At 37.7% G+C, this 16215-nt stretch overlaps 1 protein-coding gene across 4 annotated transcripts in view; it reads right to left on the bottom strand.

Annotated features, from left to right (window-relative positions):
- Window positions 1-14899, bottom strand: part of MCC (MCC regulator of WNT signaling pathway) — a 278091-nt gene extending 263192 nt beyond the window's left edge. For 2 of the 4 annotated variants that reach the window (XM_043977529.1, XM_043977531.1), the window contains exon 1: window positions 14295-14899. In XM_043977529.1, the coding sequence (XP_043833464.1) occupies window positions 14295-14351 (57 nt within the window). In that variant the 5' untranslated portion in view covers window positions 14352-14899. Of the gene's footprint in view, window positions 1-13631; window positions 13880-14294 lie in introns of those variants that run through there. The other 2 variants (XM_043977532.1, XM_043977530.1) reach the window with 2 other exon arrangements.
- Window positions 14900-16215: the final 1316 nt, after the last annotated feature.

Here is a 16215-nt window from a genome sequence, read left to right as displayed (position 1 = left end):
TGTTATTGTGCATCTCCCTTCAGTACAATATTTCATTTGTACATCACATTCCCTCTACAAATCAAACTTTACCCAATCACAGAAGTAGTTTATTTTACAATATAATTGCCCACATTAAATGGCTTTTATTGCTTATTTACAAAGTTAACTTTATCCTATACCTTTTTGTGTCTCCTTAAGAGAAAAATCAATAACAGCTAATTCTTGATTTTTCTAAAACAATTATTTTTCTCAGTTTTATTGATTTTTTATAATTATCTCTCCATATGGGCCCTCTTCATTTCAAATTATTCCTATAAGACCTAGAATTTATTTTCCTATTATTGAGCTCCTGAAGAAAAAAAAAATAGTAGGAAACTCATTCCTGGGGACTGGCTAGAAGCCTCACCCAGCTGGGTATATTATAAATGCCCTGTACTATGGTTCCCTTTTTTTTTTTTTTTTTTTGCACAGGGCAATGAGGGCTAAGTGACTTGCCCAGGGTCACACAGCTAGTGAGTGTCAAGTGTCTGAGGTCAGACATGAACTCAGGTCCTCCTGAATCCAGGGCCAGTGCCTTATCCACTGTGCCACCCAGATGCTCCATATGGTTCCCTTTTAATGATACAAAGTATTATAAATTATATTAAATATTTCGTTTTCTGAAAGCAGTGCCTCTCCTCTCCAATTCATTCTCCACATAATTGTCAAACTGATATTCCTAAAACGAGGTCTACCTATATCATTCTCCTGTTCAAAAAGCCCTTCACAATCTGGTTCCAGTCTACTTTTCCAGTATTATTACACTCTCTCATACAATTTACATTCTGTACAACTTGGAAATATTTGCTGTTCCCTATATGTAACATTGCATCTCCTGCCTGCATACCCTTTTAAGGCATCTGACCTCATCATTTAATGGAAACTGCTCTCCCTAAAGTTAATAATTTCTTATTTGCCAAATCTAATTGTCTTTGCTCAGTTCTCACCTTTCTAGACTTCCCTGCAGCCTTTGACACCCTCTTTTTGATAATATCTTCTCTCTAAGGTTTTGCGAGACTATTCTCTCTTGGTTCTCCTGTCTGACCACTCTGTCCTTCTATCCTAGGCTCTCTTCTATTCTCTATACTATTTCACTTGGTGATCTCATCGGCTCCTATCGATTTAATTATCATCTCTATTCTGATAATTCTCAAACCTACTTATCCAACCTTAATCTCTGCTATTCCCAGTCTCACATCTACATGTTAAAATGGATAACTGAACTTATTATTTTCCCTCCCACCCTCTTCCTAATTTAATTTCTCTATTACTTTTGAGTGTACCATCACCCTTCCCAGATTGGGAACCTTGATGCCATCCTTAACTCCTGACTCTTTCATCCGCTCTATATCGAATCTATTGCTAAATCCTATCAATTTTACCTTATTAATATCTTTTACTCCCCAGTCTCTCTTCTGATACTTTCACCACCTTAGTGCACACCTTTTCAGCACTTTTTTATAAGGCTTATTTGCAATAGCTTGCAGGTTGTTCTGTCTGCCAGGAGTCTCTTCCTACTTGAGTCCATCCTCTACTCAACTATTTAAAGTGATCTTCTTGAAGTTCAGGTTTAATCATGTAATTTGGTCCCACTCCCCTACTCAAAAAACTCCAGTGGCTTATCACTTCTAGGTTCAAATAAAAAAATACTCTCTTTGATGTTCAAAACCTTTCGTAGCCTACCTGCCCTATCTTTTAATTCATCTTACACCTTACATTCCCCCTCCTCCTTTATATCCTGCCATCTACTGACATTGGTCTCCTTGCTATTCCTCAAACATATTCCAGCTCTGTGCATTCTTATTGGCTGTCTTCATGCCGGGAATGCTCTACCTCCTCATCTCCTACTCCTTGCTTCCTTAGTCTCAACTAAAATCCCACCTTCCACAGGAAGCCTTTTATGATTCCCCTTAATTTAGTGTCTTCCCTCAGTTAATTATTTCCAATTTATCTTATATATATATTTTGTTTATACATGTTAGCATCTTGTCTCTGCCTTTAGATTGTGAGCTCCTTGAGAGCAGGGACTGTCTTTTGCTTTTTTTGTATCCCTGGCATTTAGCACAGTGCCTGGAACAGAGAAGGCACTTAATGTTTACTAACTGATTGACAGAAGCTCCCCACCCCCACCCCCCCACCCCCACCCCCCCCATTGCCTTGGATGTGCTCCCTCTTCTCAGGATCCCAAGTTTCCTTCAAAGCTCAGTCAAATGCTAACTCCTACAGAAGTCTCTCTTTGTCACTATCCTTATCATATTCCTAGTGTGCCCCCTCCAAAATTATATTTTATATATTTCATGTTTATTTTTATATGTTCATATTGTTTCCTCTTACTCCCAGAATACAAGCTCCTTGGAGACTATTCTATTTCTGTACCTGGCACACAATTTACCAAATACCTGTTAAATGACTTGTAAAGTAAACAACTGAGTAAAAATTTTTGAGAATACGATAAAGTCAAAACGAATATATATGTTATTTGGAAAGGTATAGGAGTTCTTCTCTTTATTTTAATGTTTCCCATATAGCTCTATTGCTACCAAGATCAGAACTATAAGGCTTAAGTTGTTTTGTTTGTTTGTTTTTTCCGAAAAGATTTTAGCAAGAACATCTGAGGAATCTCTACAAGTTACTTGAAACCAGAAAAGTGAATCTACAGAAGCTGTGACCCTGAGAATACGATATTTTCCAGAATGCCCAAGAAAATATATTTTCAAGGACAAAAAAACTGTATGGGATGCCTGGAACTCAAAATGAAATGTGCACATTGACTGAACCTAGGTTGCATTATTATTTGATCTTACTGTATTGCCTTGGTCTTTTGTTTCATAGTACTTGGTTATTGAATTTCCTGATAACTTTTTTGTACATCTCTGTTGTTTATGGTTGTCCTGCAGGTTTAGAACCACTTTTTCATTGTGTCCTTTGCTTCTTTAGGATACTAACCTCTGGCAAACTGTTAGCCCTTATTGACCTTCAGGGGCACTAGAGCCCCCTTTTGACCAAGAGGGGCATCCTTATCTGCAGAGATTTCCCCCTGAGCTATTTGATAGTTTGTGGTCTTTTCAGAGATCTTCTTATCTGCTAAAGACTCCCTGTCTCACCTCTCCAACATTCCTAAGACATCTGGGGTTTCATGGACCTTCCAAGACCCGGCTTGTTTCACATCCCCATAATGCATTATTTGCTTTTAAGATTTGAGCTATCAGGCCGATTTATCTTGTGCAAATGAAAGGAAGAACATCCTGTTGCAAAGCAGGAAACTGGGAATTAATCAGACAGCAAACCTGACAGAGCAATGAAGCCATGGATTCAAGGATTAACTGTACAAGGACTGTCACTTTATCTGCATTTCCCAAGTTAGAGTAAGCTATTCTCTTTAAGAAGCTCTCATGCATGTATGTGTACCAGTTTTGCTAAGAAGAATTAATAATAAAGTGGGTGTTTGCCTTACTGAGCTTTCCTTCGATCTCTTTTGTGGGACTCTGTTTCTTGACAATTCTCACTCGACTTCTCACTCTGGTTCATGGCTTACTGTGGGGACAATTCTTTTTTTTTTTTTTAAATAAACAGACTAAACTTGTCTATCATTGAAATAGCTCTTTAACCAAGGATGGAAAGAAGATATTGATCAAGTTTACAAGGGAGGGGCAGCTAGGTGGCCCAGTGGATAGAGCACCAGTTCCTGAGTTCAAATCTGACCTCAGACACTTAACACTTACTAGCTGTGTGACCCTGGGCAAGTCACTTAACCCCAATTGCCTCACCAAAAAAAAAAAAAAGTTTACAAGGGAAAGGCATAGAAGCTGTGGTTCTTTTACTATGGAAGGAATATTTATGGGTCCATAGGATACTTAAAGGACAGGACTAGGATCACCACACAATCCTTTTCAACAGATCAGAATTAGAGGCTTTTCTGACCCAAAGTTCAGGTAGTGGCTGGACTATAAGAGCTATAGATTTAATTCTAAGATTCTATTATTTCCCCAGCCTGAAAGTCTGGAAGACAGTGGGATCAAAAGTGACTTAAAGGGGTAGCTAGGTGGCGCAGTGGATAGAGCACTGGATTCAGGAGGACCTGAGTTCAAATGTGGACTCAGACACTTGACATTTACTAGCTGAGTGACCCTGGGCAAGTCACTTAACCCCAATTGCCTCACCAAAAAAAAAAAAAAAGTTTACAAGGGAAAGGCATAGAGGTTCTTTTACTATGGAAGGAATATTTATGGGTCCATAGGATACTCAAAGGACAGGACTAGGATCACCACACAATCCTTTTCAACAGATCAGAATTAGAGGCTTTTCTGACCCAAAGTTCAGGTAGTGGCTGGACTATAAGAGCTATAGATTTAATTCTAAGATTCTATTATTTCCCCAGCCTGAAAGTCTGGAAGACAGTGGGATCAAAAGTGACTTAACGGGGTAGCTAGGTGGCGCAGTGGATAGAGCACTGGATTCAGGAGGACCTGAGTTCAAATGTGGACTCAGACACTTGACATTTACTAGCTGTGTGACCCTGGGCAAGTCACTTAACCCCAATTGCCTCACCAAAAAAAAAAAAAGTGACTTAAAGAGGGACCTTGCCTAATCGCTAATCCTCTACACTTTTTCATTATCAAAAACATCTATTCAACAGCTCTAGGTGTTTCCAATGTAAGACTAGCATTATTAACAAATGTTTAAATAGCATTTTAAGGTTTACAAAGCACTTTGCAAACTTGTTTCTCAAAAGAGTTCTGTAAGGGTGATGCTATTATCTCCATTTTACAGATGAGAAGAAAGGCTGGCCAAGGTTAAGCAATTTGTATACAACTAGTGTTGAGGCAGAAATTGCATTCAGGCACCAGGAGTTTCTGATTCAAAATCTAGCACTCTTATCAACTCTGCCAACCTATGTAAAGATCACTGGGTCTTCACAACTCAAATAATGTATTCATAATACATATAAGCAAAAAGGTTATTCATTGTGGGGTGTTCAATATTACATTTTGTTGCAACTTGTGGTACTAATGTGGGATATTATGGGAGGGGTAGACACCGAAGATACCTTTCAGCTCAGAAATTCTATGATTCCAGATCACAGAAGGATTGAAATAAGGGAAAAACCTGCTACTTTTTAATTAGTAAAGGTAAGTTTTAGATAGTATTTCTAGAGCTGCTTAATGAGACACAAAGGGGTGAATTCAAGGTAGAGGACTACCTTGATACAATCAGGGAGAAGAATTGATAAAAGAAACTTTGAACCCATTTATCTAGGCTGTAGCTGTAAGGGAAGAAGAGGAAAAATGAAAAATTAATGAAAATTAAAAATATAATTACTACAGTAATCTAGCATATGATAAACCCAAAGATCTAAGCTTTTGGAACAAAAATATCATTATTTGACAAAACAGAAAAACAGTATGGCAGAAACTAGGTATAGACCACCGTCTTAAACCCTATATTAAAATAAGGTCAAAATGGGTACATGATTTACACATAAAGGGTGATACCTCCAGCAAATTAAGAGAGCATGGAATAGTTTCTGTCACATTTATGGACAGGAGAAGAATCCAAATAAGATATATGGAGTATTACCAACATGTAAAATGGATAATTTGGATTATATAAAATTAAAAAGCTTTTGCACGAACAAGACCAATTGAACCAAAATTATAATGAAAGTAGAAAACTGGGAAAGATTTTTTGCAACAAGTATCTCTGATAAAGGCCTCCTTTCTCAAATATATAGAGAATTGAGTCAAATTTATAAAAATACAAGTCATTACTTAATTGACTTTTCAGACAAAGAAATCAAAGCTATTCACAGCGATATAAAAATGCTCTAAATCACTACTGATCACTATTGAATCTCTATTGATAAAGAAATGCAAATTAAAACTATCAGAGTGGGGGCAGCTAGGTGACACAGCGGATAGAGCACCCACCCTGGATTCAGGAGGACCCGAGTTCAAATCTGGCCTCAGAAATTTTACATTTACTTTCTGTGTGACCCTGGACAAATCATTTAACCCCAATTACCTCACCAAAAAAAAAAAAAAAAACTATCAGAGTGGCAAATATAACAAAAAAAGGAAAATGTTGGATGTCGAAGGGGATGTGGGAAAACTGGGACTCTAATCCACTGTTAGTGGAGTTGTGAACTGATCCGACCATTCTGGAGAGCAATTTGGAATTATGCCCAAAGGGCTATAAAACTGTACATACCCGTTGATCTAGCAATACTAGTGCTAGATTTATATCCTAAAGACATCCCAAAAAAGAGAAAAAAAGACCTATTTGGGAAAAAATGTTTATAGCAGGTCTCTTTGTGGTGGCTAAAAATTAGAAATCAAAGGAATACCCATCAATTGGGGAATGGCTAAACAAACTGTGCTATATGATGGTGATGGAATATTATTGTGCTATAAGAAATGACAAACAGGATGATTTCAGAAAGGGCTGGAAAGACTTATATGAACTGATGTATAGTGAAGTGAGCAGAACCAGGAGAACATTGTGCTCAGTGAGAGCAATAATGACAATTATTCTCAGGAATATAATGATCCAAGATAATCCCAAAGGACTAATGATGAAGCATGCTATCCACCTACAAAGAAAGAACTAATAGAGATATAATACAAACGAAAGCATTCTCTTTTATTTCTTTCAATTTTTTTCTTTTGAGTTCTTATACAAAAGGAATAATATGGTAATGTTTTACATGAGTACACATGCATAACCTATATCTGACTGCTTACCACCTTAGAGAGGGAAGAGGAGAGGGAGTGAAAGGATAGAAATTTGCAACTCAAAACTTTAAACAAAAATGTTTATTATTTAAAAATCTCAGATGTACTATATAAATGTGAACAATTAATAATAACTAGCATCCTGTCACTGCCCTATTTATTGCTCTTATTTGAAAGTTCTTACTATGTCTTCTATAAGAGTCAAGAGATATACCCGTAATATTTAAGAAAGACAAAACTATACACAAATTTTATCAAGATCAACAATGGCAATAGCTCCTGCTAAAACACAACACCCAATAACTGAAAGAAGAGGTATAAAACTTCACAAGGCTGCCTGTAGGTGGCGCAGTGGATAAAGCACCAGCCCTAGATTCAGGAGGACCAGTGTTCAAATCTGGCCTCAGACACTTAACACTTACTAGCTGTGTGACCTTGGGCAAGTCAGTTAACCCTCATTGTCCCGCAAAACAAAAACAAAAAAACTTTTCACTTTATAAGATTTGTATGACTGTAATGCCACCATCAACTTAATAGTATTTTTCACTTGAATAGAATGGAAAATCATAAAATGGCATATGCAAAATTTCCAACATGTCTCCTTAATAAATGTTCTGTGATTGAATAACTAAGGTACCTTAAATAAACAAAAATTCTCTTTATGAATTCATTCTCTGAGATCATTGTTTAATAAACTGGAAAAGATAATACAATTAGTTAATCCACTAGTTAAGATTATGGTTAAATTCCTGTTAGCAAGGATTATCATTTTGTTTTTAAAGTATAGATTTTAAGATAATTTATTTTTTATTTTTTGTGGGGCAATGAGGGTTAAGTGACTTGCCCAAGGTCACACAGCTAGTAAGTGTCAAGTGTCTGAGACTGGATTTGAACTCAGGTCCTCCTGAATCCAAGGCCAGTGCTTTATCCACTGCGCCACCTAGCTGCCCCCAATTTTAAGATAATTTTAAGTGATCATAGAGAAATTTTAAAAATGGAATAGTCTATTTTAGTGGAAGAGCATAGTTTTCGTGTTAGAAGGCCCAGTCCTGTTATTTACTTGATGACCTTGTAGAAGTCTTTATGTCTCAGTGTCCCTATCCATAAACGGAGTAAACAGATACCTTATGGGTGTGTTGTGGACAAAACACACTCTGAAAACTTAAAGTACTATATGAATGCTTTGAAAACTTAAGGTGCCTTTGTAAAGAATTGGTTGCGATTTGGGGTTTCTGTGACCTCATCTTTGGCTGGGATTGGAGGCCCCAGCGTATGCCCGTGCATGCAGGCCTCACCATGGACACCCCAGCGTCTGCATGGGCCTGGCCAAATTATAATGGGGGAGGCCCCACCATTACTAGAAGCCTGGTGAGGGCAGTCAGGTGATCCCTGGTGCCTGGAAGGTGGGCAGCTGGCGTTTGTAGAGCCGTCTGTTGATTCTGTCAATCAGGGCTGCCAGCCAATTAGCTTGGGGCTGTGTGTGTGTGTGTGTGTGTGTGTGTGTGTGTGTGTGTGTGTGTGTGTGTGGAAGGCCAGGTTTTCTGTAGGAGGGGGGCTTCTGGGAGAGAGAAGGGAGGAGAGGACACACTCTGGCATGAGCAGGAGAGGGAGCGAGATGCTAGAATGGTGTACAATTGGTCCTCTTTGAAAACTACTTAATCTGGGTGGTGGTGAGTTTGCGGTTTGTATTTTTTTCCTTCCCCTATTCCTTTTTTTTTTAATTGTCCCTAGTCCTATTAACCTTACTGGTGCTTTAAATTTGTTCCCATTAATAAACCCTGTTTTGTTTTTTGAAAGAGGCTATTAATCTCCTTTCTTACCTCAATATTAAGGAGAGCCGCCAATTCCCCCATACCAATTTTGGCCCTTACACTATATAATGTTCACAAGTACAATTTGAATCCACTGTCTGCATTTCACAATAAACCATATTTCAGGGAATGCTTATGTGTAGATGCATATAATTGAGGCACCAAGCTAACAAATTAATAGGGGCCCCTTCACTATACATCTTTAAGTGGAGAATATATGATCTCATATTGATAATATTCTAGAGGGATCCTTGTTTGACACTCAGACCACTTCTACAATCTCTTCCAACTCCAAGGTCCTGTGAATCTATAAGATGAATATTCTTCATCACCAAAGTTTAAATAGCAATCTAAGAAAAAATGTTGCTTTTCCCTACGAATGTATTTGGTGTTTGCTCATAACTTGCTTTAATACTATTAAAAACTGGGAATAGGGGCAGCTATGTGGCGCAGTGGATAAAGCATTGGCCCTGGATTCAGGAGGACCCGAGTTCAAATCCAACCTCACCTCAGACACTTAACACTCACTAGCTGTGTGACCCTGGGCAAGTCACTTAGCCCCAACTGCCTCACCAAAGGGGAAAAAAAAGACATTAAAAAAAAAAACTGGGAATAATTCACATGGGTACTTTTTCTATAAAGTGACAAGTGCTTCATACCTTAACGAATGGATTTCATGAGTTGCTTATATAAAACTAACTAAACATAATGTTAAAAGTCAACATAAGTGATGCACTTATCTAGGATATGTTTTTGGATGGCAGCCTTTCATTTCTCACTATGCTGCACTACTGTTGGACTTCACCATGTCCCAGGAAGCTCATTATTGCAAAAACATCATAATTCTGCAAAATCCCATCAGCCTTGGTATTCCACATCATCACTACCTTCTATCCTAATTAGAGGGTAGAGCCATGAACTCCAAAACCTTCATTTAAGGAGGGAGCTCAGTTCAGAACATTTCATTTCTCAGTAGCTGCAGCCGTCTGATTACCCTCCTTCAGGCCCCCATCACTTTTCAGCTTCCTTCTGTGTTTTCTTCCTCCACTAGATTGGAAGCTCCTTGAGGTTAAATACTATCTGTCTTTTCTTGCATTTGTATCCCTAGAGCTTAGCACAGTGCCTGGTACATAGTAGATATGTCTTTAGTGACTAACTTAATGAAAACAATTCACATTTATAAAGTATTTAAGTTTTATAAATCACTCCCTTAATAATAACTATATTACTTAACAGGGCTTTTTATATCACCTTATACCTTTCTATGATTTAGGTGAATTGGCCTCCTTGCTTTTCCTCACTTCTTGGAATACCAAGCTTCCTTCAAAGCTGTAATTAAATCCCATTTCCTATACAAGGCTTTTTTTGGACTCCCCCCCCCCTTATTACTAGTACTTCTCCCTCCCATGCCCCAAATTACTTTTAAAACACACACACACACACACACTTTTCCCAAATGGCTGTTTTATTTTTTACTTTGTATTCTCAGTGTTTGGATCATGGTAAAGACATAAGTGTTTGCTGATTGATTTTTACATATGAAATAGTAAGGCGCAAAGAGAACGGTTAGCCCACAATCATAACTTATATTAGAGCCAGGTTCAAACCACTCATCTTCTAAAATGAAGGCCAATGTATTTTCTATTATATCATTCTGCCCCTAATTATCATTAAGCCTGCTTGGGGCCTATACTCTGCTAGCAACTTCAAGAATCCAATGTTCCTTTCAAATCATGATGAATAATTGGAATAAAATTTTGGCATAGATACCTGTAACATATACACCAAACACTGGGTTTTGGTTGTTGTTTTTCTGAAATAAAGTACTTCTCTCAATAAATATTGTACTCATTACTGTATGTTACTGTTTGAATCAATAATGTCTTCTTGTTGTTGTTTTAAGAATGCAATCCCTTTGAAGTCAGATAATATGTCTTCCTGAGTATTATTAGCAAACGTCCAACACTGTTGACAAGAGCCTAATTCTTTCACCAACAATAATAAATAGGAATACGCATCTAGTATCATTTCTTGCTGTCACAGTGCTACAGAAACACTTTGGAAGGCACCTGTAGAATTAAAACTGACAAGACATTACACCAAGGCCCAATACCAATTAAACAAGGCTAACTTATGCTATCCAGAATGACATTAGTGGTTGTTTAAATTTCCAGATGGTGTTAAGCTGGACCAGGCTTCCTAATAATCTATACTTGGAATTCCATCAAGTTAGAGTGGCAGAGCTATAATATACCCTGTGTGCAAACAAGATGGATATTTGAAGGTATGCTCCTATACCACAAGAGAATTTTCATAATTAGTCAACAAGCATACATAAAGCACTTACTTATGCCAGGCATTGTTCTAAGTGCTAGAGATATAAATAAAGACAAAAATATTATCCCTGTACTCGAGGAGATCAAATATTTTTTTCTTTCTTTTTTTTTTTTTTGGCAGGGCAATGAGGGTTAAGTTACTTGCCCAGGGTCACACAGCTAGTAAGTGTCAAGTGTCCGGGACCAGATTTAAATGCAGATCCTCCCAAATCCAAGGCCAGTGCTTTATCCACTGTGCCTCCTAGCTGCTCTCTTAGGAGATCACATTCTAATGGGAAAGACAACATTCAGATAACTGTATAAAAGGCACTATGGAGGATGGTATCAGGAAAGGCCTCCTGCAGAAGGTGGGATTTTAGCTGAGTCTTAAAGGAAGCTAAGAGATGGAGGTGAGAAGGGATGGTATTCTAAGCATGTTGGAAGTCAGTGAAGAGGCAGAGAAATTGAGAGATGGGAGTGTTACCTATGAAGAACAACAGAATGAGTAGCCGTAGCCTAGAAGGCATGGAAGACAAAGTATAAGATAACTGGAAAGGTAGGAAATTCCGACTTGTGAAGGGGTTTAAATGCCAGACATAGAATTTTCTTTTTGATTCATTTTTTCTTGTTTTTCCCTTTTTTTTTAACATTAATACAGATTTATGAAATAAAACAAGGATTTCCATAACATAGTACAATAAAAAAGATGAAACTGCAAACTTGCTGTTCCTTTCAAATATACAACAAAATTATTGTGTACATTACTTTTTTTTTTCTATATTTGATTCTGAAGATGATATAGAGTCACTGAAGTTTACTGAGCAAAGGTCAGACCTTTAGGAAAATGACTTTGACAGTTAAATAGGTAATAAACTTGAGGGGCAAGATGCAGAAATACCAATTAGAAGACTATGGCAGTAATATAGGAGAGAAGTAATGTAGGTTTTTACCAGAGTGGTGACTGTATGAGTATAGAGAGGTAGAGAATGGCTTTCTATGCAAGGAAGATAGAATAAATGATATTTTTTTAATTTTGAGAACTCTGGGATAGAGGTAGGTTTTAAAAAATAATCCAGTGCTTTATTTTTCCCCAGTTACATGCCAAAATAATTAATATTCATTTTTTTTAAATGTTAAGTTCCAAATTCTTTCCCTCCCTCTTCTTGCCCACATTGAGAAGGCAAGCAATTTGATAGAGGTTATACATGTGCAGTCATGTAAAACATATTTCCATGTTAGTTATGGTGTGAAAGAAAAACAGACAAAAAAAAGAAAAAGAAAGTAAAGAAAAAGCATGCTTCAATCTGCATTCAGACTCCACCAGTTCTTTCTCTGGAGATGGATAGAATTTTTCATGATGAGTCCTTCAGAACTGTCTTGGTTCATTACATTGCTGAAAATAGCCAAGTCATTATACTGTATACAGTGTTCTCCTGGTTCAACTCATTTCACTTTGTATCAGTTCATATCATTCCCAATTCAATACATGGCTCATAACATATCCTGCCCAAACTAAATTCATGTAATTGGGAAATACTTAACAAATAAAAATACAATAAAATGTAGATAATATTACATTTCAAAACTAAGTCACTTGGGACCCTCAGGAATCTTTATATACAGTGTAGTATCCCCATTTCGATTTGAGTTTGCCACAACTGCAGTAGACAATGATCACAGAAATCACAGTTTAGAAAATCTCTTAGAATTTTAAAGCCCAAGAAACTAGATGAAAAGCTTGTGATATTCAGAGATATTGCAAGCAAGATTAGGGGAAGTAGTGAAGATTCTATCATACTATAAAATCATTGACGATTTAAAAAAGAAAAATTTCAAAAGGATTTGACATCAGTGCATAAAGAGGGAAAAAAAGATTTGAAGTCCTACTAGGGATTTAAATGTGCATCTCTGGTTTTTTTCCTACTATCTTTGATTTGTTTTCTACCACATTAATAATTTCCTGTTCATAAATTTGGCACATTGCTTAATTACTATGTCCCCTAGTCTTCATCTACAAAATTCTGATTTAACTATTGATTTCTTTTTCTCCCTCCTTACCTAAATGAACATTGTGAATAAGTTAATATTGTGGCTTAAGTAATTAATATGCCTAGAAATATAAGATGTGATTATATCTTTTCTTCCCTCTTCCACCACCAAAATAACAGACTACAGTGTGGTAGAACGGCCTTTAAATCAAGGCATCATGCTACACAGCCAACTGCAGTAAGTGATTATGCATGAGAACATTAAACTTCAGGTTTCCCTTGCTGATGTTCTTCCTCTTCCTCTCCAGTTCTTTCAAATCACCAACCCCCATCCTGCTAACCACTGGAAAGCTCTATCTGTTCATTTTCCCATCGATGTGATTACTTTGAAAATCTATTGAGTCGCCTTTGGGTTTACCTTTTAAATTTGCCACATCTTCTATTCATCTCCCTCTTCCAAGATACTATAGCTGTGCAGATACCGCGCAAGGAACAAAAAAATGTGCTGTAGCCAGCCAGCCTTCTCGTTTTTTAAAAACTATAAAGGTGTCCCAATCTCAATTGAACATTAAAAACCCTATCAACACTTTTCACGCATTTCAAACTACAAAATGTGCCCAAGGCATTCTATAACCATCCCCCCACCACCACCACCAAAAAAAAAAGGCAATTTATAGCAGTGTACTATTTAAATATTTGCATAACGTTTTATGTAACATTTAATTTCAAAATCTACTTAAACACAACTGCCAAGACTTCTGTTACCTTGCGAGTTTCAAATGTGTTTTCAAGGGTAAAACTGGAGGAATCCAAATCCTACCATTCAGCCAGGAAATCAACTTCTAAATAGTTTTCAGTCTTTCCGTCCCATCCCCCAACAAGAATAAAGTCATCCATCTAAACAGAAGAAGCAGGACTATCTAGGCTGAACTTAATCAAATATTCCACATGGATTCAACCAAAGTTGTCGGCTTAATACCATATGCTTTTCTACCCTCTCTCTTCCTATCAAATTTTAGTTCCCATCCACTTAATCTCGGCTGGGATCTCTGTGTATTTAACTACTGCAACAAGGAATGTGGGGGGTGGGGGAGAAAGGGAGGGCAATCCCTACTAAAGCAAGGAAAAAGGCCTCTTCGTACAAAAATAGCTTTTCCCTTTTATAATCCCTCAGTGCAAACTCAAGGTACAAGTAAATTCAGGTCATTTCCTGAGCAGCACGGCAAGTTAAAACAAGATACAGAAAATCAATTAATCTTTCATTGCCAGGACTGCAGCCTGGAAGCACAACGTAGGGGGTGGAGTGGGAGGAGGGAAAAGGACTTGAAAGGGGAAGAGAAAGGATTTTTTAAAAAAACAAACAAACAAAATTTTTTTTAAGCCAAACGCTTGACAAATAGGAACGTACAGCCTTTTTTGATTTCTTACCTCAGTCAGCTCCGCAGAGGAGTCATTTCCATATTTCAAGACAACTCCAGAATTCATGACTGTACTTTTCAGGCTAGATTATTCCGCCAGGTTTTAATACACGGAAGTTGTGTTTAAGACTTAACTTTCACTCCCTTTCCTCGCTTTTTCCTTTTTGCATATTTTGCTGTAGACAGCCATTTTTATTCAGGAATTTGTAAACCCAAAATCATGATGCAAATACTCCGAAAATAGCCAGGTTGGTTTTCATTGCTTTAAAAGATTCGCTAACGTTGCAGAGCACTCAATTGCCCCGACTGCAGATAGAAGGTAGCAATCACTTTGCATTTCCAAACTGCCAAAAGTCCATGTGAAATATTAACCCCAGCAATGCCTCCGATGTTCTGAGCTACCTTTCTCCTCAGCTTTGTTGGAAGGCACCTACCTGAAGAGACCAGCTCCGGAGAAACGATTCAGGGCGCTTCCAAAGAATCCACAGGATGGGGCCCCTTGGAACAAGAGAACGCTCGAGAAAGACACAGACCTTTCTGCCCCACTACACGCTAAACTTTCCCCCTTCTCTTCAGCCCGGAGTTGTAAGTGGTTTCTGATTGAACACAGCTGTCTTGCTGCTGGCTAAAGGGTGAGCAGAAGGGGCGGGACCTGGAGAGAAAAAGGAGGGGGGGAGGACCCAGAGCGTTTTGTAACTGCAGGCATCCTTCCAGTTCTTTGTAATACTAATTACAGTACTTAAAACTATAATGGTAAAAAACAAACAGGAAAAGTCACTTAAATAGCCTAGGAAGGAAGGTTGTCAGGGGGGTTTGGGGAGGAAGGAAGTAAGGAGAGGAAAGAAAAAGGGCATAGACTTCAAGGAGTCATGAAAAGTCCGCCCCTCTTTTTTTTTTTTTAACATCTTTATTTAAAGTTTTGAGTTTTCAGTTCCATCCCTTCCAACTTCTCTCAGATATGGGTTATACATATACAATCATATAAAACATTTCCATATCAGTTATTTTGTTTAAGAAGATTGGAATAAACGAAAGTCCTCCCCTCTTAGGTACTGACAAATCTAAAAACTATCAGGCAGTCATGCACTTCATGGGCTACATTAAGATTTTACAGCCGCTTGCAGATATTTTCTCAGATTAACCAAAAAGCAATGTTAAGGAAGTAAAGTAAATCAGAGGAATCATGGGAATTAAAAGACAGTTGACAAACTAGAAAACCCCTCCCGAGGCAGATGATCAAAGGACTGAAGACTATTTTAGTTGAAGACTAGTTAAAGAAACTGGTGATATTTAGCCTAATAAAAAGATTTGGTGGGGAAGGAAGTTATAACAGCTGTCTTCAAAGATTTGAAGTGCTGTCATCTCTGTCCCCAGAAAAGCAACAGGTGGAAGCTGAAGAGAGGCAGATGTAAAGCTTGATGCAGGGAAAATCTTCTTAATACTGTCCCAAAAAGGAATGGATTTCCTGGGTAGGTAGTGAGTTCCCCTCACTAAAGGTCTTCAATGAAAAGCCAGATGCTTGTAGAGTATATTGTAAAAGGGATTCCTATTGAAGTGCTGGTTAGAATCTATAATTTTGTGACTATCCATGGATACTTTTCTATATTTAAGAAAGAAAGCTGTTTTTAATATCTAAAGAGATATGAAAGAAGGGTTGAACTTATCCCTGTGGCTCCAAAGCATAAGACCAGGGTTAATGGTTGGACATTACAGAGCAACAGACTTGAGACCAATGTAAGAAAGACAAGTGTAGGGGGCGGAGCCAAGATGGCGGAGAGGAAACAGCAAGCTGCCTGAGCTCTCCTTCTGTTCCCTCAAAAAGAACATTAAATCAAGCCTCTGGACAGATTCTAAAACTACAGAACCTGCAAAGAGACAGAGAGACACAGTCTTACAACCAGAGATAATTTAGAAGATTTCAGGAAAAGGTC

This window comes from Dromiciops gliroides, chromosome 1 (genome assembly GCF_019393635.1).
Source record: "Dromiciops gliroides isolate mDroGli1 chromosome 1, mDroGli1.pri, whole genome shotgun sequence".
Taxonomy (NCBI): domain Eukaryota; kingdom Metazoa; phylum Chordata; class Mammalia; order Microbiotheria; family Microbiotheriidae; genus Dromiciops; species Dromiciops gliroides.
Note: the sequence above shows the minus strand (reverse complement) of the source record. Positions and strands in the feature narration are given on the sequence as shown.